This window comes from Podarcis erhardii (genome assembly GCF_964252035.2).
Source record: "Podarcis erhardii genome assembly, chromosome: 5".
In the NCBI taxonomy this organism is placed as follows: Eukaryota; Metazoa; Chordata; class Lepidosauria; order Squamata; family Lacertidae; genus Podarcis; species Podarcis erhardii.
The window spans coordinates 69,152,216-69,177,515 of record NC_138509.1 but is presented as its reverse complement, the minus strand read 5'-3'; the positions used below and the strand labels follow the sequence as shown (position 1 = coordinate 69,177,515).

General features: G+C 39.9%; 1 protein-coding gene across 2 annotated transcripts in view; it reads right to left on the bottom strand.

Moving 5' to 3' along the window:
• Window positions 1–316: 316 nt before the first annotated feature.
• The window catches only part of PXYLP1 (2-phosphoxylose phosphatase 1), a 59,248-nt gene continuing 34,264 nt past the window's right edge, over window positions 317–25,300 (bottom strand). Inside the window, exons 1-5 of one of the 2 annotated variants that reach the window (XM_081861591.1) lie at window positions 17,684–17,956; window positions 16,777–16,938; window positions 14,779–14,905; window positions 3,152–3,291; window positions 317–2,101 (exon numbers count right to left, since the gene is read on the bottom strand). In XM_081861591.1, coding sequence (XP_081717717.1) covers window positions 1,170–2,101; window positions 3,152–3,291; window positions 14,779–14,905; window positions 16,777–16,938; window positions 17,684–17,780 — 1,458 coding nt within the window. In that variant the 5' untranslated portion in view covers window positions 17,781–17,956 and the 3' untranslated portion in view covers window positions 317–1,169. Of the gene's footprint in view, window positions 2,102–3,151; window positions 3,292–14,778; window positions 14,906–16,776; window positions 16,939–17,683; window positions 17,957–25,300 lie in introns of those variants that run through there. The other variant, XM_081861592.1, reaches the window with a different exon arrangement.

Here is a 25,300-nt window from a genome sequence, read left to right as displayed (position 1 = left end):
AAAAAACAAGACTGAGCTTATAAAATGTCTTCCTAGTCTATAAAAGTACTAAATGGACTACAAAATTAAGTCAAGTTCTTGTTTGGCTACATGCAGCCATTACAACATACGGCTATAACATTATCACAGCACAAATGATCTGAACAACATAAACAGTTCCTAAAGAATGTATCCGAAGCCCGATTTTAAGTTTTCACTTCTTGTGTATGAATCCTTTCTAGCATCTGACACAACTTGTACTTTGTGTTTGAAGTACATATAAAGTGCTAAAAGTGCAAAGAACGGAACTTTTCTTTTCATCTACCCCAGGGGCTGCTTTGTATATCATATGATAGCTCCTTACCTAAAGAAAATCCAAACACTTCTATGTGCTGGGGGTTCCACAAGGAGGCTGATTTTATATATAAATGGCTTCCTGTGTGGATTGCCTGTACAGGTGATTTCAAAAAAAAAAGTATTTCTGACAATGCTAATGCCTCCTAGGAAGTCATCTATGCTGATGTAGATTCGCATGTGTTCTAACCAAACACAACAAGAAGCCATGTCAAACATGGCAGCCTCTACCATAAAGTAACAATCTTTACAGCATCTACATCATGTATGAAGTAGTCCCTGTATAGTAGCTAGAAGTGATGTGTTCAAGAAAACACATCAGAAGCATTTGCAGAAGCATTTGAATCCATGCACCTTTTTTAAAAAAAAACACCCCCAAAAAAACAAAAAACAAAGCCTGCCTATAATACACTTTTGCCCTAAGGAAAAAATGATTCCTACTTTAGCTAGATCATATGAATGGATTCATAGAATGAAGGATACTTTCAATTATGACAAGTATGGTTTGTGTTTACTGTGGCAACTTTTACAGTGGAACAACAAGGAACCAGAATGCACTCATTCAGTTCTTCAAGCAATATCCATTTTACAGCAGCTAAGAGACAAATCAAGTTGGAGCACAAAAGGACATAGACCCTGTGCTGCTAAGGCTGACAAACATTATGAATTGATGACATTTTAAATCAATCTAGAATGCATTTTTTGGGGGGGAAACGACAAAACCACTTCAAGCTATATTCATTTGCACTTAGGCACACTAGGATTTGACAGTGTCAAACTGCCTTGAAGACAATTTTTTTGACAATACAAAATGTAACATTTTATTCCTCCCTTGTTTAGAATGGCCTCCTGTGACATGCATCATAGTAATTGGTGCTATTAAAAGGTGAGAACATGTCTTGTTTAACAAAACGAACAAATTTCTCTAAGGGGCACATCAGTTTGGTGTAATGTTTGTTATAATCCCGGCAGAATGAAGTCTGGAATGTGACATCAACACCGTTATAAAGGATGCGGATAAAATGTTCTTTGTATTTCTTTCCATCTTTCCACAGCTCAAAGACTAGTCTGGCTGCAAATCTTGGGAACCTGGCCTCAGTGATGCCTAAGGCACTCAGAACAGGGGACAAGGTGACATCATGAGCGGAATAAAGGACAAATAGTTCTTCTCTCTTGCCTTCTGCAATGCGCTGCATACGATTGACTGTCTGGTTAAGGATAGGATGAGTGGCCAGTAGCGCATACAAGTAGTAATATTTCTTCTCCTGCCTCTCTTTCTCATCTTCAAGTTGATGCGTCTTGATTGTTTTAAAGTGCTCAAGGTTAATGCAGCCATTCTTGGTACATGGGAAGCTGACATTATGGCAAAAATGGCACAGCATAGAATCTACAGGGTTAGAAGCCCTCAACTGCCTTGTGGGTATGCCGACAATCTTTGCCATTTCTGCATACGTTTTCTCCAAGTGTATGTTTTTCACCCGTAGGCTGTACTGACGCCTTTGTTCCTCCTCTAGGTAATGGTTTCTTATTGGGCAATCGCAGCTTCCGGAACAAAAAATTGTGCTCCACTGGTGCCTAAAGTTAATTTTCTTCCAATCAAATTCCGGCAAGAAGGAATATAGTAGTGCCAACCCACTCTGTAGTGTTCGACTCTTTCCAGTTGTCTCCAAATACAAATGTTTACTTGTCCAGTCACTTGGTATCAAGTTATGCTTCTTTATATAAATATTCCGCAGTAGTTGTCCATTTCGCAAGTGCTGTACAATCCCTTCAAAAAAGAAAAAGAAGGTGGTAAGCATTCTTCTATGAAATAATTTGAGAGTCATCTTGGGAAGACTGTACAGTGGTACCTCGAATTACAAACGCCTCAGGTTACAAACTCCGCTAATCTGGAAGAGTTACCTTGAGTTGAGAACTTTGCCCCAGGATGAGAATAGAAATCGTGTGCCGGTGGCGCAGTGGCAGCAAGAGGCCCCATTAGCGAAAGTATGCCTCTAATTAAGAACAGCTTCAGGTTAAGAACGGACCTCCAGGATGAATTAAGTTCATAACTAGAGGTACAACTGCACTGTTAGAGAAATTGTGTTGTATCCAGCAGTTTCCTGGGTATAGGGCAGCTCATGCAACCTACCTTTTTCTTCCCCTCCTTCCCCTCTGAAGTACCAGTCAAAAATCCTCTCAAGAGGGTCAAAGGTTGACCCTTTTGGGAGCTGTGTCACATGGGCTGTGATGTGAGGGGGAAATCATCTTAAATGGAACAGAACGATCTTGCTCCAGTGGCAGCTACAATGGCACAAAATCTCTCTGTCCAATTTCAGAAGCATCTTCCCTTCCATGTGACATAGCTCCAAACGTTCACCAAACTTTGGTGACCCCCCCACCCCCGAGAAGGTTTTGGGGGTACATGCGGCTGCACAGGAAGGAGTATAAAAATACTGAGTGCCTGAGCTGCCTTCTGCTCATGCAGTCACTTCATACAATCCATGTGAAAGGGTAATGGCTGAGGTGGGCAGATCATGCTAAGAATATAAAAAGTATTAATTTTTCAAAAATGTTAGTTGCACAAGTCTTAAATGATTGTACAGGCAAGAAGGAAATATGAGAATTTTCTCTTTTAAAAAAACAACAACAACCCATAAACAATTGGGATATTGCTACTACAACCATGGTATCCTTCAGAAAGTACCAGTGATGTCCCCTGGAAAAATCATTTTTGAACCCTTAACAAACGCCTAGGAAGTTCCAATTAAGAACCAAAGAGCCTCTTGACATGCTGGTTTCTTTTGGACATGGAAATAAAACAGCTGTAGAAAATCACCTGTCTGTGTAAGCTCTCCCATTTCACACAGTGAATGGCTGGGGTAACGAGGCATGCTGCCCAGAGTGCCATCCATTTGGGTTTCTGATCCTTTAGACATATGGCTAATAAAAGCTTCAAGCTGAGGATGGGAAGGTTTCCTAAAGGAGATAAACCAAACAAAAACTCTTAAACACATGAAGAAGCTGTAAAGATTAAAGTGCTCTAATTATGTCAAGTCACACCATTTCATTAGGAAGGCATACCTACTGCTGGGGGGGGGAGGGAACAACAAAACTCTGCTCTTAAAAGAAATGAAATATGCAGCCACGCAGATGGGTGTTAAGGCCTGAAAAAAACCAGCATGCGATGGGAGGAAGAGGGAAGAAACGCAACAGCTAAAAATACATAAGAAAACCTCCAAAGAAGTTGTGCTGCTGTAACCCAGGATGCACTATTTCAGAGCTACTATTTTGCTGTCAGGACAATGTTAGCTTTCTATATGATCTCTGTGAAATGACCTACTATCTTCATAAAAGAGAAAAACAACGTATCTGGTGTGTGGAGTGGTAGGCAATGGATGGTTCAGTACCAATTTCTGGGGATTTATTTTCTTAAAAGAGAGGTGAGAAATTACTGTGATGAACACGTTTGTATAGTACATGGTTTCATCCTATGAAAATGTCAGATAAGAAATAAGCAGAAAAAGTCTAGCTTGGAACAAGAAAAGCAGGAGATCCATGCTTCCTCTAAATTACTATTAATATTGCTGCATGCAAGTTAGGCTGCATTTTCACCTTCTTATATCATATTATTATTTATTTCATTACAAATCACTTCTCATGAGCCAAAACGATATACAAAATAATAAAACCAAAAGCAAATATAAACAGTTACATATCTGAATACAGTTAAAGCAACTGCATATATAAAAACTGCATATATAAAAACTATGAGAACATTAAAAAAACCAATTACATATGTACAATTTAAAACAGCAGCAGCACATACATAAAATCAGTTCAAATACAATACAGGTACCCATAGGCTATTTGATGCTGTAAAGTCCTTTTGGAAGAGTATTATATTTTACATGGTGCTTTGAGTCTCTAGATAGTTAAAAATAATAAAATGCATAAATCTGGATGTACAGTGGACTCTCGGGTTGGGAACGTGATCCGTGCGGGAAGCATGTTCGCAACCTGCAGTGTTCGCAACCCACAGCGCTGCATGTGCACACACGAAGGTCATGATTCGGCACTTCTGTGCATGTGCAAAGCACGATTTAACACTTCTGCATATGCGCAAGCACCAGAACCCGGAAGTAACCAGTTCTGGTGCGCAACCCGAAGCATCTGTAACTCGAGGTATGACTGTATTTAAATCTAGTTAACTTAAATTCATAAGCCAATTTCCAAATATCAGTACATGCCAATTTAAAAACCTAGCACAGGAAAAACCATTTAAAGAAACTGGCTACCATTCAGAAAACTACCAAAAAAAAAAAAATCAAATCAGAATGAAACACAGCTGGGTGCTTCTTTTCATTTTCACTTCAAGCCGCCACCCACTAAACTGCCAAACTACATTTTAATCCAGGAGTGACATGGTAACAGTGTGCTTTTGCACAAACCAGAGGACAGCAACTCAGTGGAGTGAAAATTAGACCAAAGCCACAAAACAGTTTTCATTAACAGCTCTGCTCTTATATGCTTCTTTCCCATTACTGACAGACAGGTTTGCTCTTACCACTGCACAGCCTAGACACCTTGATTAATATCATAAATGCATGTGGCATTTTGCAAAGCTGAAGCAGCCAGCTACCCCTTGCTAAAAGGATCCCATGAAATCACAGTGCAAATCAGTTACTAGCATCAGGACTGGTCTAAACCTTTCCAACAAGACTTTCGTATATAAGGGGGAAAGACGACAACAATTTCATTACATTACTTTGGAGGAGGGGGTGTTCTGGTGTCTGTTTTAAAGCAGCTACATTTGTTTGTTTGCATCCTAGGATCCCACTTCAAGAATGAAAGGCTCTTCTGCTGATGTCCAAGATAGCCAGCTATTCCTACATCTGAAGTCTTGTCTCGGAGGCACAGGGAGTGCAGATGGAAGAGATGGCTTTCTCTGCCACTTCCTACCTGTGCAGGCAGAAGTGTGCTCTGCTCATGCAATGCGATCAAGCCACAGTTAAAAATCAATGAAGAGTCTGAGTTGTTTTTACTCTTTAACTGCTTACTTATTTCAAAAGTATTTTCCTCTCCTCTTTTTCTGAAGTAACAACTAAGCCTTCACAACTTTCCAAACCCTGCCACCATAGGAATCTCTTACATCTGGACAACTCTGAAGAGCTCTTAAGTTATGCAGTGGTGAGTTAAGGGTGGTCTGATACGATACGATACGATACGATCATCTTTATTGTCATTGTTCCATACAGAACAATGAAACTGAAAGAATCTTCATCAGACATTCAAAAACCAACAAGCCTGCTATCTCAGCTATCCCAGCCTGGTTAGCCCCCCAAAAACTCTGATACCCCATAATTAAATACAATATACTCCCATAGAGACTACCTTACACTGTGTTTAAAACCAAAATCGCATTTGATTAGAAACTGTTTCTCAGGCAGCTACTCCTAGTCTTTATAACCCTGTACCTTCTTCCAGAAGGCAGAAGCTGAAAGAGATCACTGTCCTGCATCTAATGGCATTTACTTTCTTGGTCAAAGCTGTGTTGCCTCTCCTGCTGCTCATTCCCAGCACAAAACCTTTTCTTAGATATACAAATTATATAGGATACCAATTATTAGAAAGAGTCAAGCTGAGAGATGTACAGCTTCTTGAACACAAAATAAAATAATCTCCACTACAGTTTAGACATACCTTTCATCAGTCTTTCCTACTAAAAATTATTGGAATTACAATAGCAACCTATTACTTTTGGTTAATGTCCTAATGTGAGATTATATAACACAAAGTTCTTGAAGCTCAATACACTGCATTGTCTACAAAGATTTTACTCCATTCACTGCATTGACATTTGCGCTATTGTAGGTTTCTTTAAAAAGAAAAAAAGAATTTTAAAATATATATTTTAATATAAAATGTTGCGAGTTTTTATGTGTGCATTAGGCAATAGAGGTGGTTTTTAAAAAAGAATGTTAACTTAAGTTCCATTCTGTGTCTGAACAAGTGTTCAAAAGAAATTGGTCAATTAAATGGCAACTCTTTGCTACTTTCTATCAGACTTTTAAAACTAACTTAAACCACAAGGGGGTGCCATGCTATCACTTCAATATAAGCACACTGTATGACACCTTACCCTTACTTTTCACATAGTGAAAAGTACAGAATATACAAATGAGAAAACTTCTAGTTATGGTTGGATTTGTAGATATAATACTATTTCAGGAAGGGAAAAGTGAAATAGAAGACATTGAGACCTTTTGTGTTTAAGAACCAATGTGACATGGGCAAATTCTACAGAGTTCACTCGCAGCCTTCCTATGCAAAACCACATCAATACCTATTTGGTATACCAGAAGTCTGAATGTGCATTTACAAAGCAAAACTATGCATGTTTACTTGGAAGTAAGTGCCACTATGTTAAATGGAGCATAAGACTTGTTTGCCCTAATGTGCATCAATTTACACTTTAATGTAAGTTGTATTTGCTAATTTACTGCCCATTCACTCAGTCTGTAGAGATTCTTCTGGAGCTCTTCATGGTCTCTTTTCATTTTAAGCACCTCACTGCGCACCCCGACACTAAATTGATTATGAACAACTTAAAAAGTACAGACTCCTTCACAGACTTCATTTTTTACATCCTTCCACTGAAAGAACTGTCCGGTTTTTCCTGCTCTCTGCTTCTTAACCAATTACTGATCCACAAGCGGACTTCTCATTTTATTCCATTACTGCTAAGGTTACTCAGGAGTCTTTCGTGAGCTGCTTGGCACACAATAGATGCGCATATACTCACTTCACCACTTGTCTCAAATTGGGCTTCTGTATCTATATTTGTATGCCATGCCACAAATTAATTCAGCAGATACTCTGCAGATGGTGGCATTTACGAGAAACTGGGGGAATCTGTATTTTGAAATCTCAACGTTTTTAGCAATAGAAAACTTCCTTGTTGCATGCCAGTCTAACAATGCAAGCTAGTCTCTAGGAGCCATACAGGAAGCTTCCTACATAGAAGTCTCCCACTGTGATAATTCACAAGAGAAGGGATGGAAAGAAGAGGTGGCAAAGAGATTTTGAAAAAGTATTTCAGATGCTGCTAGGCCAATTACCTTTCCCTATGCTTTTTTTTTTTTTAAAAAAAAATCAGATTAGCAATCTTGCTGTTGAATTGGCCAATTTACAGATACTTCAGGAGATGGAGTATCCAGGCAACAACGTGAAAGTTGCTGGGGCTGAGCGGAACACAAATAAATTAGTCTGTGTAGTTTGAAAGCTTAAGCCTCCAGAGAGATTCTTAAAAATTAATTTCCATAAAAACATGGAAATAATAAAAATGCAAGAGATTAATTACACAACTTGGCCCTTTTTAATACCTTGGGGGTGTAACAATGTTTAACGTGATGCTTTCATATGTCCAAAAATAAAATTTAAAAAACTTATCAACAAATTTTTAGCATGTTGAAGTGCATTATCGGAAAGCCTATAACTCTAACCATGGCTAGAATCCAATTTATGCCTTTGTACACATGGAATAGCTTTTGATGCACAAATGCCATAAAAATAAGAGAAAGGGAGGCAATTTTTGCTGATTCCCCTTCCACTGACACCTTGCAGCCTGCTCTGAGGATCTCCTAAGTCTCTGGGGCTAATTTATCAGGGCTGTTGGGGCTACAGAGGGAAGACGGCCAAGAAAAATAGCATCTGCCCCCCTTTTGTTTGCAGACCCCACCTATGGCTCAAAGATTATTCAATGAGTGTAAAGGCACGAACTGAAATCCATCCCATATTTTTACTAGTTGAACTAATTTTCTTTTTCATTTACAGCACTTCCAAGGTATTGAAGAAAACCCTCCAACTGAATGTTCTGCCAATCAGAGGATATTCTGAAATGCATATTGAGTACAAAAGTTTGACATCGACAAGCAGACCTCCCATTTTAAGCTCCCTTGACATAACAGCTGCTGATCAAGAGATTAAAGGGGAAAGAAACACATGGCGATGAAGGTGATGGACTATATGGGACTGGCAAAAATGACCGGCAGAATCCGAGACCAGGGAAAAGAGTCGGCGGAAGAAGATTGGAAGAAATTTAAAGATTACTTACAGAAATATTGTAAAATTAATGAATGTTAGAATGAGGTTGGACAGAAATTAAGTGGTTTCCAGCTGTAATGTTTAAGAGATATGAAAAATAAGGTTTAGAAATAAGTAAAAACTAATGGTGAGGATTTGCTGAACTAACAATTTCAATTGGAATACAAGAAAGGGAGGTATGAGGAGGTCTGGAAAATAAGTTAAAAGAAAATAAGTAATGGAAACTTTATGTGCTTTTTCTTTTTTTGGTTGTTTTTATTTTTGTATTTTTGTATTTTTGTATTTTTGTATTTTTGTATTTTTGTATTTTTGTTGTTTTTTCTTTCTGGTTTTTCATTGTATTATTTCTGAAAACTTTAATAAATATTCTATTAAAAAAAAAGAAACACATGGCGTTAGCTTTTGCCTGGTGGATCTCTAACTGCTCAAGAAGTTTGCTTACAGGAGTTGCTGGGAGGACATCAGACACAAAAGACCCTGCTGGAATAATTTGTACACTATATACATGAGCACCTCTGAATGACATCCATGGAATGAAAACTTACCTGACTAGGTTTCAAAAAAATAATGTTAGTTTTGCCATTGTTGTTGTTATAGCCATTGAAGTATCAGATAACAGAGCTTGTATTTGCCTCTTTTAACTGGTATATACATTTCTTTTCTTTTTGCCATTTCATTACTATCGACTATAAAACTAGATAGGGACGTGGGTGGCACTGTGGTCTAAACCACTGAGCCTCTTGGGCTTGCCGATCAGAAGGTTGGCTGTTCGAATCCCCGCGACGGGATGAGCTCTTGTTGCTCAGTCCCTGCTCCTGCCAACCTAGCAGTTCAAAAGCACGTCAAAGTGCAAGTAGATAAACAGGTACCGCTCTGGCAGGAAGGTAAACAGCATTTCCGTGCACTGCTCTGGTTTCAGTGTTCCGTTGCGCCAGAAGCGGCTTAGTCATGCTGGCCACATGACCTGAAAAAAACTGTCTGCGACAAACACCGGCTCCCTTGGCCTGTAAAGCGAGATGAGTGCCGCAACCCCAGAGTCGTCTGTGACTGGACTTAACTGTCAGGGGTCCTTTACCTTTTTTTATAAAACTAGATGGTGGCATTCTGAACAGATTTTAATCAAGCAGCATATCTTTCACATCTGAAATTAATACAAAGCCGAAGTATGATGTATCTAAATCCTAACACACACACACACAAATAGAAAGTTAATTATTCTGGTGAACAGCTACAAAAACAAGTTTTCTCTGTGGAAATCTACCTTGATTTGAAAATGTTAATTGAAATTTGACAGGAAAAATCCCCAGGGACTTGGTCTATTTTCTTACATTCATTCTTCACTATTTATATACCACACTTCTTAATTCACAAAGCCCAAGCAGGACCCCTTAAGCTATCCTGCATATCCATTAGAAGTCCATAGGGCTGCAGCATAATCTGCGTAATTAATGAACTCCATCTGTGGAATACTAAATGAAATGGAGAATGGGGTGGAATACAAATGGGATACTTAATGCAAGACAAAGTCCAAAGAGCTTAAACAAATACAAATTATAATGAAAAAATAACTGATCTTAAACAGCTGTCACTATAAATGTATGTGTGGTAGTTCTACCATTGTTTTAATTCTCACTACAAACAACTGTACTTTCACCGAAGTCACTATGTCATTATTAAGAACTTTCTTTGCTACACTACAAGCCTAACTAGAAAGTTCCTAAAATAGTCCTGCAATTATTTAGGGATAGCTCTTGCTCAATTTGCCTCCACAGCTGCTGATCCCCTCATTTCCTCTCCGAGATGTCACACAATGAAGTTCATCTCCCTCTCTTCTAGCTTTAGATAAGCCCTTTAAGAGGGCTTTTTTTAGCCGTAACTCACCAGAACTGAGTTCCACCACCTCTTTGGTGTGTTTTGGCAGCCTTTTGTAGCATACTGGCAGCTGTGTGCATGTGTCGGAGGTTGTGGGGCAGTGCGTTTCTCCCCCCCCCCCCAAAAAAGGTTTTGCTCCCCCTGAAAAAATCTCTTCAACTTAGAGTTGTCGGTCAAAGTACCTCTTTTTTTCTAGAAAAAAAGCAAGAGAACCACGTTTGCAGCCAGCATGTAGGCACATTGCAGAAATTTGGAGGTAATATGAATGGCTCTCCAAGAAACATGTTCCAGAATGCTTGCCCAGTAACAACTTCCATAGAAATAGTTGTGTTAAACTCTTGCAGCAAAAAAAAAAAAAAACAGTAAAAACATTTGGTGCATCTTAAAGCCTAACAGATTTATTATTGGTTTGATGGACCAGAGTCCAATTCATTTGATGCATGTTATCCTAAGGTTGCTAGGTATATCACTGTTTTACACATTTATCGAAAATAAAAAGACTATGCCTCAGTGGAAGTACAATTCAAAAGAAAGGATGTGTCTGGTTACCAGTCACCCTATTTCAGCGAGGGGGCAGGGACAGAGGGCCTCTATGGGGGTTCTATCCAATCATGTTACAGAAGCCACATTAAACAATTATAAAAATTCCGTATGGATGAGCATCTGAGAGTCCACCAAGTTTCTCTGCTTGGTGGAAAGAAGTCAACACAGCACCTTGCATCCGTGTTCAAGGAACGCCAGGAATGAATTAGTTTAACATATCAAAAGTCACACATATCACAGTATTCTCTTCTCAGAAAATGTTATGGTTGCTCCCAAGTGATTGGTGAGAACAACTAAATCAGGAGATCTGAATAAATTTTGATGAAGTAACTCACTGGATATAATAAAAAACTGACCTTCCAAATTCAATGTATGGTGGGCCTCTCTACAGTGTGGTCTGCTGATTTTAATTACAACTACCGTATTTTTCATCCCATAGGACGCTCCATCCCATAGGACGCACCTAGTTTTTTTTTGGGGGGGGGAATCATAGAATCATAGAGTTGGAAGAGACCACAAGGGCCATCGAGTCCAACCCCCTGCCAAGCAGGAAACAAGCAGGAAATTATTTTCCTTTATTTCCCCCCCAAAACCAGGTCGGGGAACAGCGCTATGGCACTGCGCCTCCCCGCTGTCCCCCGAGCTTGTGGGGCTGGCCGATGTCTGCCCGGCTCGCGGGGCTCTCTGCTTCAGGGCGCCCCGCACGCCGGGTGGCAGGCTGCTATCCACAGCCTGGGGGGCCCTGTGGGAACTCCTGCGGGCTCCCCAGGCTTGCTGATAGCTTCCTGAAGCCTGGAGAGCGAGAGGGGTCGGTGCACACCGACCCCTCTCGCTCTCCAAGCTTCAGCGAAAGCCTGTATTCGCCCCATAGGACGCACACAGATTTCCCCTTCATTCTTGGAGGGGAAAAAGTGCGTCCTATAGGGCAAAAAATACGGTAAGTTTTATACAGCTTCTAAGGGTTTTTTTTTTTTAAAAAAAAAAAAGGTTTCTACCGCTGTCACATGCACTTGACAACTCTGCAAAATATTTTCTTTAATGCTATAAAGCAAGACATTTTAGAGCCGAGACTGCTAAACCCTCTAGGCTTTCCAAATGGCTTTGAATTATCTCTCTTCAATTAATGTTTCATTCCCTAGAGTAAGTTCATTAAAAAATCCTATCACTGCAATTAGCACATTACTAACTGCTTATCCTATTATAGAATTTAATTGCTTGCCGTGGCCAGTACACTTTGGTAACACCAAGTAGGTTCAACCCTAAAAGCATATAATATACATTCCCTGTTTCAGGATTCTACAGGGTTTTTTTGTGAAAATGTGTTTATCGCAATACGCTGTTGGTTGTTTCTCTCCCTCCTCCAAATTCAATTATATGCAATTTTACAGATATTGAACACTTACATAAAAAGATCGTGTTACATTCCTCACCTTTGCATAATGGTATACATTTAACACAAACCAGGATTGGTCTTAACTATTATCTTTATAATTATGATACAACTTCATGCAACATATTACTTGTCCTCCTTTAGCAATTCTAGTTAATCTTTAAGCATGTGTTCTGACCCTTTCCATAGCATCAAAAATGAACTTTTGTTTTCTAGCTGGCTATCCTGACAAAACCATCAGATAAGTAAACTAGACTCCCATCTGTGATGCCAATAAGCAATTTATAACATGAATGTGTCATTTATTTTAACACCTCTGAATGCAGTTTATTAACACTGAATCCATAGTCAACCTCCTTGCTTAGAAGGATCTCACTATTGTTGAAGGAGCACACAGTGTTCAGAAACGGGGGGGGGGGGCGACACCATTATTCTCAAACTGAGCTGACACTACAGCTAACGTTACAGAAAGAGAACTGTCAAACAGAATATATCAAACTGTTTTAAGAGTGTGAGCGGATGAATGAAGAGACAGGGAAATTCTGTGGTTCTGTGGTTCTCCTTGCCTCAAAACACCCTGACATAGAAGGAGAAAGAAACTTATGATGAGTTTGATTGCATTACAGCCCATTATCTAGCCTACAATGTGGCAACGATAGAGGTGGGAAAAGCATTTTTTCCTCCTCGATCATTGTCCAGAGGAGCATATCTGAGTGCTGCAGGGCCAATTACCATCTAGCCAAGGTAGAACTCAGTTGCTAGCTGTTACACATTTGCAGGACACTCTGGGGGTGAAATTGTTTGGCCCTTGTGGTTAACATACAGCATCATTGGGTCCCATCTTTCTAAGATGGCTTTCAGTTACTGGAAGCTGAGAATACAGATGTGGTTGGCACTTGGTCAATTCCAGCTGGACACTGACCAGCATGGAAAATATGTCCAGCTCAGATCAGAAGAACTGTGGATGAAGAACTCTGCCTGAGCAGCTTAATGGACTGGACGAGGGGTAATAAACTGAGATTCAACCCAGACAAAACCAAGATACCCTTGATGAGTGTTGGTCAACCTGCTCTGGAAGGAGTTACATACTTTCCAAAGGATCGGGTTCACAGTGTGGGGGTGCTTATTGATGTGACACTGCCTTAAGAAGCTCATGTGGCCTCTGTGGCTCAAAGCACCTTTTTATCAACTCCAGCTGATAAACTAGCGTTACTATGCATCAATGAAGATAGCTCAGTTGCAGTTACAGGTGCTCTGGTAACTCCCAGAGGTAAATTTAGGATATTGCAATGTGTTCTGCCTTTAACAATGGTCTAAAACTGTTGATCTGAAACAGGGACAAGGTGTTTATATCATATTATGGCAGGGCTTTATATGCAATACTGGCTTCCAGCCTTGGTTTCATTTAAAGTGCTGATTATAATCTTTAAATCACTTAATAGCTTGGGACTAGGTTAGCTAAATTGGTGGTGCTGTGGGTTAAACCACTGTGCCATTTGGGCTTGCCAATCATAAGGTCGGTGGTTCGAATCCCCGCAACAGGATGAGCTCCTGTTGTTCGGTCCCAGCTCCTGCCAACCTAGCAGTTTGAAAGCACGCCCCAAAAAAGTGCAAGTAGATAAATAGGTATTGCTCCGGCAGGAAGGTAAACGGTGTTTCCGTGCACTGCTTTGGTTTCACCAGAAGCGGCTTAGTCATGCTGGCCACATGACCCAGAAAAATCGTCCGCAGAAGCAGACAAACGCTGGCTCCCTCGGTCTGTGAAGCGAGATGAGTGCCGCAACCCCAGAGTCATTCGCGACTGGACTTAATTGTCAGGGGTCCCTTTACCTTTACCTAGAGACCACCTTACTCTGAATACACCTAGTGTATCCGTAAGATCATAATCAGAGGCAAAGTTCCATGTGTCCCTAGTAAACAAAGTGAGAAGATGGAGAGGGCCCTTCTCAGTAATGGAATGGCTTCCAAAGAGTCTCACTAGATGTCTTCCTTTTGAAAGTCTTTTATTTACTCAGACCTTTTAAACAACTTGTATTATAAAACAGAAGTAGAACAAAACAAGTTGTGTGGGGTCTTAATAATTGAGGTGCACTTATTTTATAATCTGAGCTGCTAACTGATTTTATTTTCCTTTGCTCTAAAGGAGGGCTTTTAATGCTGCATTTATTGTCTTTATTGCCTTTTAATTATTCTATTTTAATGTAGTTTAGTATTCTTTGTTGTCTGAGTCAACCAGAGTGTTTAAACTGATGGGCACACAAACAAATTCAGTAAATAAAATAAGGTTCCATTATTTATCTGCACTTTCATCATCCCTTGAACCTTTAGAAATCTTTATGCAAGAGATGGAAACAGAGGAGAGCAGAAAATAGCTGTTATTTTGTGTGAACATATAGACTAGGCACTATGGGTGGAAAGGACTCTTTTAAAGTACATATGTCTCTACTTGAGCATGTGGAAATCCGATACAGAATGCCTATGGACTATTTATGGGTACTTGCATTCTACTGAACAAATAAAGCCTAGAGAGAAATGGTAAAATCCAAAACTTTTACCTGTTGGGCACTAATGTACAATCAATGTCTGGCCTTTTCGTTTTGGGAATGGCATAAAGAGGATATCGGTCCCCATGGCGAATCAGCACATGAACAGAATTCAGTTTAAAATAGTGAGGTGCATGACCTATAAAAGAAAGATTAAAATTGATTTAAAACAACAACAATCAGTTTTAGAAGTCTAGAATTCACCAAGTTCATATATTCAGCTACATATAATATAGGCAATAAAGGAAAAAACACATAAGCTGATCTTTACAAGTCAAAAAATAAACAGAACATAAACACACACAAAAGCAAACATCCAACAGCAACAAAGATGCATTATTCTAATATGCTATAAACTGTTAAAAGAAGACAAGAACAGGGAGGGGAAATACTAAAATGGGAAAAGGATTATCAGATATACCATATATACTCGAGTATAAGCCACCTTTTTCAGCACATGTTTTATGCTGGGGGGGGAAACCTCAGCTTATACTCAAGTGAGGGTCCCTGTCAGCGGCTGGTGGTGGTGGAGAAATGAGCAGCCCGAAAGCAGCCCTTTTGGGCTCCTTGTTCTTCCTCCGCCGCTGCCGCCACCAGCCTCTGCCTCTCGGCAGCACCCTAGGTAGGCAGGGGGACGGGAGGGGCTGGGGGAGAGAGAGAAGCCCCCTTTGCCGTGTGCGCATGCGCGCACACACACGCACTCCAGCCCACCAGGAGGTTTGTGGTGTGGTGAACCGGCTTATACTCGAGTCAGTAAGTTTTCCCAGTTTTTTGTGGTAAAATTAGGTGCCTCGGCTTATATTCGGGTCGGCTTCTACTTGAGTATATACGGTAATTTTCTATTTGGAATTCCAAAAGGTTATTTCAACATTCCAAAAGATTATTTAAATGTTCCAGTTCTTCAAATTCATTTATCAATCCATCCTCTTTTGTCTCTCACAAACATAATTTCGTTCAGTTTTGCAAGATGCCAGCATTTAATGTGTAATTTACATAAATGAGGAGTTTCTTCTCTTCCTCAACATTTTGTGCAAGTTACAGTGCAATCCTATATATGCATACTCAGAAGTAAATGCCATTGAATTTAATGGAGCTTCCTATCTGACTCAGATAGCTTCCTAAGAGGGCCTCCTCAGATTCTTGATTGCTCTAGAGCCTATCTTAAAAGGTGGTGGTATATATTTCAACGTCTGTTTGCAAGGAAGCGTGTTGCATTCATGTTTCCAAGACCTACCAATCAGCCAAGAGTTAGAAACAAACTGGTGTATAACCTTAGTTAAAAAACCAGAAGCTTTCTTATTAGGTATTATAGGAGTGGACCTACCAAAATTACCAAAGAATTTGTTTAAGTATGCAACAATGGCCGCACGGACTTTAGTAGCAAAATATTGGAAAGAAGAAGGTGGCCCATCCAAAGAAGATTGGCAATTTAAACTAATGGAATACGCTGAAGTGGCAAAATGGACGATGAAATGAAGAGGAAGTGATGATAATGAATTTAAGGAAGAATGAAAGATGTTTATTGCATATATACAGAAGCAATGTACACAGGTTAATACATTAGCAGGGTTTTAAGATAACTTGTAATTTTATTATGAATGGATAATACGTGATTTAAATATGTTACAAATTTAACAATGGACATGCAGTATCTTTATAAATAATAGAACCAAGGAAGGGATTAGATGGAAGTCAATTTGTTTTGTTTTTGCATTGTTTTTGTTTTTTTGTTATTTTTGGAAAATCAATAAAATGTTATTTTTTTAAAAAAGGAAACACATTGGTGTATTAGAAGAACCCTTGGTCTGATCCAGTAGGACTGACTGCAATTGAGCCAAGTAGGTGGTGAGGTTGTCAAAGCTTTGCTTTTTACCTTATTTACTATAGAAGCTTGCTTCTACCTGGAAATTTTTTAAGAGCACTCTGTATCAAGAAAGCGTGCATTTGAAATTAAAACACCAGTAATTACACAGAAATAAAGCAGCAGACACAATGCTGTAACAGGTTTACCTTCCATACTGCGTTCAGGTATGTTGGGAATGTTACAATAAAACTGGGCTTCGAAAATTGGATCTATAGCAGGTGTCTCCGTCAAAGGATCAGGCATTATTCTCTTTCGATTCTTGGAGCCAAGATCATCTTCTTTAACAGGGTTAACAGGGATCAAGTGTACTAAAAATACAAATAAGCAACATTCACAAATAAGCATCATTCTGCTATTGTTGCATTATGTTAAAGCTCTATTGTTGCATTATGTTAAAGCTCTATCATTTGACTCAAAATATAAATACAAATGTTTTCCAGGATATCCCTATTACATTAGGCATACCATAAGTGTGACACACAACAAGGGGTGGGGGATTGGAAACAGGAAAAAAAAGAAAAGAAATGTGGAATCATCACTACTGATGCCCGGCCACTGAAATATTTTCCACACCGCTAGATTAACCTAGCTGATTTCTGTGGTGCAAGTGCAATTTACCATATATTTCAAAATATACCTGGAATCTCTGCCCATCTGCTATCCTCCCCAACCCTACTCCACAGTCCTACAATAGCACCTTTAAAAGGGGCTACAAATTCATAATATGTTCTACATTTACACAAAAATACAAATACTTGTAATAATAAATGTTCCTATTTTAATAGGAAGAATATACGCATTACAGTGGCCACGATAAAAGCTACTTCTAAAGAAAGAAAGACCCGTGCAATAAGCCAAATCAATATTACAAACTTGCATTTCAGTATCACTGACTATGTCTTATATATATTTTCAGTGGACTGCAAAACATTAAGATATATTTACTTTTTGTCTGAAGCATAGTAATCAGAATAGGAAGCAATGTAAGCATTACAAAAAGGCATAGAAGGAAGAAAGCAGCTGCAGCAAAATCATCAATTTTAAACCATTTACCTAAAATTAGAATAAAAGAAAGGAAATCTGTTTCCCATTTTCTTTTTCCTTTGCAACCACAAACGGTCCAAAAAGAGTATGCAGAGAAAGTAGCCATTTCAGTCTGGAATTTTTTTCTTAGTGGTAGCCTTAAATACAGACTGTTCTTTCAGTTCCATGCAACCAAACTGTTTAAAACTTTTTCACTGACGTAGGAAGTAGGTCACACAGCAAATACTTTTTCAAGTTACGTGGCAATTTTTCATCAGCATGGAAGAGAAAATATGCATAATAAGAACTATTCAAAGTTCATTATCCCTCTCCCCTAAAGAAGGGGCTTGTGGTTTCCAAATCTTGCAAAGTAGTTTTCACTAAAATATACCAATACAGAAAAAAGTAAAACACAAGTAAGAGACTAATTAGCACAGAAGCACATTAAAGGGTGGATATATGCTATGTAAAGAGAGGGGATGGTTAACTAAGAAAACCCAGTGGCAGATATTATGCCCCCTTCCCCAAAATACCCAGCCTGGAGGAGACAGATAAGGTGCATACGGATTAGACAGCTGAATGGGTAAATGCCAATTCAGACACAAAGCAAACCTGAGAATGCACTGTAGAAAATCTTACCATCTGCTATGCCAATTTAAGGACTACTATCATGCCAGACTCAATTATAAAGTTGTATATTTGGGACTACTTAACATCTTTTATGTCAATTGCTTGAGAAAAATGAAGGAATGATAGAACTTCAAGTCTACTGCACTCCACCTACTTAATGGGGAGTAAGCCCCACTTAATGCAACAGGACTTACTTCTGAGTAGCATAATTAGGATTGTAGCATAATTGCAGTCATGGGTTGTGGTGAACTCTGAAGGAGTATGAGCTTTCTTACACCACAATTCCATCTATTTGTCTACTTGGAAGCAAATTCATTGGGGCTTACTTCTAGGTAAGTGGGGCCAGGATTACAGCCTGTTAGCATGCCAGTGCATACAGACTATTGGTGGATGTTTCCTAGTTGCTAACGTTTTGAAATAATTCAGTCTTCATATTGCCAAACAAACAAGTTGGCCACTGGATACACTCCAGATTGGGGCCACAGTGGAGGGCAAAGGATTAATGCCATAGTACCACAGAGCCTAGGACTTGCTGATCAGAAGGTCGGTGGTTCGAATCCCGTTGCTCGGTCCCTGCTCCTGCCCACCTAGCAGTTCGAAAGCACGTCAAAGTGCAAGTAGATAAATAGGTACCACTCTGGTGGGAAGGTAAACAGCATTTCCATGCGCTGCTCTGGTTCGCCAGAAGTGGCTTAGTCATGCTGGCCACATGACCCGGAAGCTGTACGCCGGCTCCCTCGGCCAATAAAGCAAGATGAGCGTCGCAACCCCAGAGTTGTCCGCGACTGGACCTAATGGTCAGGGGTCCCTTTACTACTCCATTACAATAGAGATCCAAGGCTTATTGCCAGCATTGTCAAAAGAAGAACCTATTCAGTTTAATGAATCCTTTGGCAATACAAATTGAATGTGCAGGAGCCTCGGTCCAGATCAGAACCACAGCAGGGAGCAAAGAGTTAAACCCCCTCTAGGCCCCACCCTAAACTAGGGCCCTGATAAGGCCCCAGTGTGATCAGGGGCTGAGGCCATTCCCACTTTGAATGCAACTCTCCAGGGGGAAAGTTTTTTCACCACTACGCTATATGAAGAAAGGATGTGAATATTAACAGACATGTAAGAACTCATGCACTATCCTCCTCCTAACCCCTAACATGTCTTTCCCATCTCCACCCTAACCCTAACCCTAACCCCAATTCCATTCAATCCTTCATTCCTAGAGTGGCCCTGTTTTTATTGTGCTGCATTGTCCAGCAGGTCCATTTCCTATCAAAGTACGAGAAAACAGGGAGAAATCGCAAACAAAACTTCTTTGAAAGTATGTTAAACCTTCAATTCAAAATGTGTTGTATGTTCCAAATGAATGGTCTTTAGTATATATTTTGTGCTTAATATAGCCTTGCATAATTCACACAAATAGAAGACACCCTCCAAACAGAAAAAGGAAATAAAAGATTACTAGATAGATCTTTCAACTCTCCTTGCGGAACAGGGAGATAAAAGGATTTACAGAAGCAGATGCAGTGGCGTAGCATGGGGGTGCAGGGGGGGCCGGCCGCACTGGGCGCAACATCGGGGGGGCGCTCGCACTCGCAGCTCTCTGCCCCTACCTGGCTCACTCAGGGTTAGGGGGCGCAAATTACTTGCCTTGCCCCGGGTGCTGACAACCCACGCTATGCCACTGAGCAGATGAAACCAGAAATAAAGTAACATTGTACACACTTTATTTAAACAGAAATGCAAACGGAGAATGAAACTGTTTACTGTGTTTACATTTTGAAATACAGGGGACTTCAAAGTAAACAAATTACTAAATACCTACATTTGCACACTTGACAGCAGACTAAGCAAAGTCTTTTTTTTTTGCCAAGTCAGTCAGGCAACAAATGTGCTCCAGCAGCTTTAGAGGCCTCTCAGTTTACAGTAAGACAGTTACAAATATCACAATATTGTGACACTATAACAAGAGACTTTTGTATAGTAGCTAAATCAACAAATTCCATTACCTTTGACAAGCATGGAAATAATATTATATTAAAAAGGAAACCATCAACAGCTTCCTAAGTTTGAGAGCAAACTTGCAAGCCAAGCATTAAGTGACACATACTTATGTTGCTGACAAACTAATATTAACACAATGCTAATAACTAAAGTACAGTGGTACCTTGGTTCCCAAATGGCTTTGTAGTTGAACAAATTGGCTCCCGGACACCACAAACCTGGAAGTGAGTGTTTCAGTTTTTGAACATTTTTTGGAAGCCGAACGTCCGACACAGCTTCTGCTTGAGTGCAGGAAGCTCCTGCAGCCAATTGGAAGCCGCGCCTTGGTTTTCAAACGGTTTTGGGAGTCGAACAGACTCCCGGAACGGATTAAGCTCGAGAACCAAGGTACCACTGTATCCTCAGTAAAGGGCAATTTTTGAAAAAGTTGTGTGTGTTTTAGTTGAAATCACTCAAATTCTGCATGATTTATTTTGGCTGGCAGAAGCTCTCCAAGACCTCAGGCAAGGCCTGAGCGTTGCTTGCAGAGATCCCTTTAAAACAGGGGTGTGTTATCTCCTGTCTGTGAGCTGAATTAGTCCTGGCACAGGTCCCAGCTGGCACTGTGGTTCATCCAAAACCACACCTACCTGACCCACACCTGGTGTCATATATGACGCCAGGTGTGGGTCAGGCATAGGAGAGGAAGACAAAAGGGGAAGAAAAAGCTCTGAGTTGATGGGGGGGCCATCTTCCCATCCTTTGAACTCCCTGGGAAGCTCAGGAAACCTGGTGCACCTGAAACTGAGTGTAAAATGTGCAGCTGAATGGGACACAGCTTTGGGCAGCCTGAAGAAGCACCATTCACCATTATGGGCTTGCCCATAAGAAGCAAGTCTAGAGTGAGAAACCAGGGGGGCGCCTGCTGTTTCCAGGAACTCTTCTCGCTGTTTTTGTTGGACCCTGAGAGAGAACCCAGAGGCTGAGAAGGAGCGTGTGTCAGAAGGAAAATGAACCTATATTGATTTATATATATTTGTAACTTTGTCTCAGTGTAACATTTTTATATGTTGCTGTGTATTTGCGTAATGCTTTGTTTAAGCTGTTTGTAGAACTTCAGTTTTCTGTACACCACTTAAGAGATATTTTGAATATATTAAGCAGTATAAAAAAGAAGGAACTATTAAAATGTTCTCCCTATTGTTCCCTGGCAACAGAGGCTTGCAAGCACTACCAGAGGCACTGACTTCAAGCCTGATGGACTTGGCTGCACTAGTTCCTTGTGGAATAGCCAGCCTCATAGAAACAGCTCCTGCACCACAATTCATTGGTGTCAACGGGAGTCCCCCCCCCCCCCTAAGGTGCACAGCAGGAAAATGTTCCTGATTTTCATTTCAACCATAGATTGGAATGAACCTTCCTTGTGTACTGTGGTCCCAATAAAAACTGCCTCCCGCACCTAATATTTTTGGTTTTTAAAAAACATGATAACTGTTACTTACATCTTAACATACCCTATGCATTTTCACATGCCTCCTACAGGTTAAGAAAAGAGAGACCAGACAATATTGATAATTTTTAGCCAGTTATAACTGAACATACATCAGCATTTTACAATGCATCTCTCCCCACCCCCGCCGCCCTGAAACTGAAAGAGAATTCATATTCTTATCTCACATGCTAATATGTGTTCATGGATATAAACAGCAATCTTCATCCCGCGAACATGTCTTATGCTCAAGGCACAACACAGGAAGTACTGAGCCACTTTCCAACCATTTTCTTTTAATTACCTCTATAAAAATTTGCCCAGGGGTCTAAAGATAAAATTTATCACCAGCCATAGCAAGATTCCATCATTTTAATCCTCCTTCTGAAAGACATTAGCAATATCCACATGTACCAATGAGGCAGATTACACAGTGATAAGACAGAACAGTATGATTGCTTTTCAACGTGCAATACTTTGCTAAGAAACTCATTACACATTTGGAGAACACAAGACAGACAAACACACCGCAGTAAACATCCATAAATTATGACTTCTGAAATTATTTCCTATCTAAAATACAGTAACAGAAAACAGATTTTTAGTTACATTTTTAGAAGGAAAGAAAAGAAAATGCAGAAAAATGATCCTTAGGGGTGAATGGTCGTACAGTGGTGCCTCGCAAGACGAAATTAATCCGTTCCGTGAGGCTCTTCGTATAGCGGTTTTTTCATCTTGCGAAGCAAGCCCATTGACAGCTTAGCGGATTAGCGCTATTAGCGGTTTAGCGGCTTTTAGCGGATCAGCTGATAAGCGTCTTAGGGCTTAGGAAAAGGGGGGGAGGGGAAAAAAACCACAGGAACTCGCAAGACATTTTCGCCTTGTGAAACAAGCCCATAGGGAAATTCGTTTTGCGAAGCGCCTCCAAAACGGAAAACCCTTTCGTCTAGCGGGTTTTCCGTCTTGTGAGGCGTTCGTCTTGCGGGGCACCACTGTACTGCCATGCCATACAACTCCAAACAAGATCAATTTACTGGGAACTAGGGTGTCTGGAAAGCTCTAACACAAATGGCAGTAATGCAAAACAATTCAACAGCCTCACTTGTTGGTTATCCCCAGTATTAGTCCAGCTAAGACAAATTTCAAAATATGACTACACTGAAATTGCAGGAGATCACTTTTGCTTACCCAGCAATGGAAATTCAAACACAAGTACAGAAGAAAATGCATTGGTTAAATAACAAACTCTTCTCATGAGTTATGTAAAATCTCCGAAAGACCAGACATATGTCATATCTCTGCCAATCTTTCCCAGCATTTCCCATTGCTTTCTTTCCCAAACATACCAGCTGAGACCCCATCTTTAAATTTCTACTGTTCCCAATGGAGGCTTCCAACTATGTTTGGGAACCTACAATGCCACCTGGAATGCAAGGATGAATGGGTTTTACAACTTCCTGAACAGATTTACCTTTTAGTTGAGTGGTCTTTTATCACACATTGAATTCAAAATAATGAGACAATACAAATGGACACTGTGATGAAGTGAATTTACCAACTTGGGAGACTGGTCATAGGAGCTGCCTAGTCTGTCTAAGAGGGAAGCTCCTTCCTTCTTAACAGATTCCAGGAGTGGCAGGCAAACATAGCACAACAATCACTGGCCATTAACTCCTTGGTGGCTGGCTCTCAGGCCATTAGATCTCAGGAGAAGAAGCATTCAGTAATGAGACAACTGATCTGGTATAAGTTCTGTACTCTACGGCTGTATTGCTCTTTCAATGGCTATTAGGGAAGTAGAAATACTTAAGTAACAGCATATTTAAAGTTTAGGAAGTAGATTTGCTTTTTTGTGAAACTGCTCCATAAGGTTACCTTCTGTTTTTCTACTGTAAGCCATTCCCTTTGAGTCTATAAAGAAAACCTATTGAGTGCTTAGATAACCCCATTTTGTGCTGTTCAGCGGGATTGCTCTCTGAAACAGCTCTCCTTCCCTTTCAAACCTGCTTACCAAGTAAGAATTCTTAAGAATTTAAAATGTGCTGCTGGTTCTGACAAGGAAATGTGGTGATGGCAGTGAAACTACCCAGGCTAAAACTAGCCATATTCTCATTTCCCGTATTCCCATTCACTCAATCATTGGGGAGACCCCTATATACTTGAGGATGATACCCATCAGAGAGATGCACATCTGTTCAGACTGTGTGTACAGTAGACATCCAGACTGCTGTGCAAGCATCACTAAACTAGCATTAAGTTTAAAAGCATGCTCCCATTAGTTTATGCAGAGATTATTCCACATGGGAGGAGGAAAATTATATATGTGAAAACTTTATTCGGATTTTTTTCTTCGCATACTCTTACAGAAAGTAATTCAGACAGTAGTCATACACCTACTCACTTCTCCTCCTTGAAATTACTGCAAAGTATCGACAACCTCACCTAATTATCATGCATAAAATGTAACTGTAGCTCAGTAATTATAACACCTTGGTAGAAATCTGAAAAGCAACTGACATGTGAAGCCAATAGATAAAGTAAAACAATGTAACTTAAAAGTAATTCTGCTTTTTTATTTTTACATTTTTGCAGAATTTACAGTCTTGCTAGGAACATGACCTGCATTTGCCAAAAGTGCAGCAGAAACAAATGTGAAGATTATCACTAAACTAGCAAAACCTGAATTCCAGATTAGACTTAAGGAGGCTCATCCATGCATTAAATGCTACCTGTGGAAATGTGAATTACTGACAAACTTTGGACAGCCCAAATCTAACAAATACAGTAATAGCAACCAATCAGTGAACTTTATATGATAGTTCTATTTATTGGGATTTCACCACCCAGCAACAGTTAGCTAGGCTGGCACAGTATTAACGTAAGTTATGAAAGGAAATTGACTTTGCTTTAAGCAAGCCTATTTCAAACAGCATATAATCATGCAATGCACTTAAGAGTAGTTACTGCAAAGGAATTACCAGTTATCACCTCATATCAGTCTTGAATGGGATCCCATTATATGCTTCAAAACCACATCTCTTTTTTACCTAACCTCCCCATTGCCTATATAGCGAATGCTTACATACTTAATACGTACTGCACAAATATATCATCACCCACTCCCACCAAGACTCAAATGTGTACAGATTTGTAGTGTTCATGCAAAATAGGTCAGTGCACACATTATCCACTTAGTAGGATATTCTATTCACTACTACATCTATCTTTGGTCTAGGATCTAATGCACATGAGCTCTACATCACACTGTGACAGAACTTATTGGGTTGACTTGTTTTCTCTAGGAGACAGCAGCTAAGTGACATAATGAGGTGTTACAGCTTTCCTATTCTCAAAGCAGGTGAAATACAGTCAATTAAAAACTGTTGCCAAATAATAATAAAAAACTTGCAGCGATTTAGACTACCAAAATCCTTGTCTTTCTATTATTTCAACACTATAATGGATCTGTTCTGGGAGCTCAGAGTCTTCAAAAGAATATATTGTAAACTAAGGGAGATTCCATTGGCTTGTTTGCTACTTTCCATTTAACT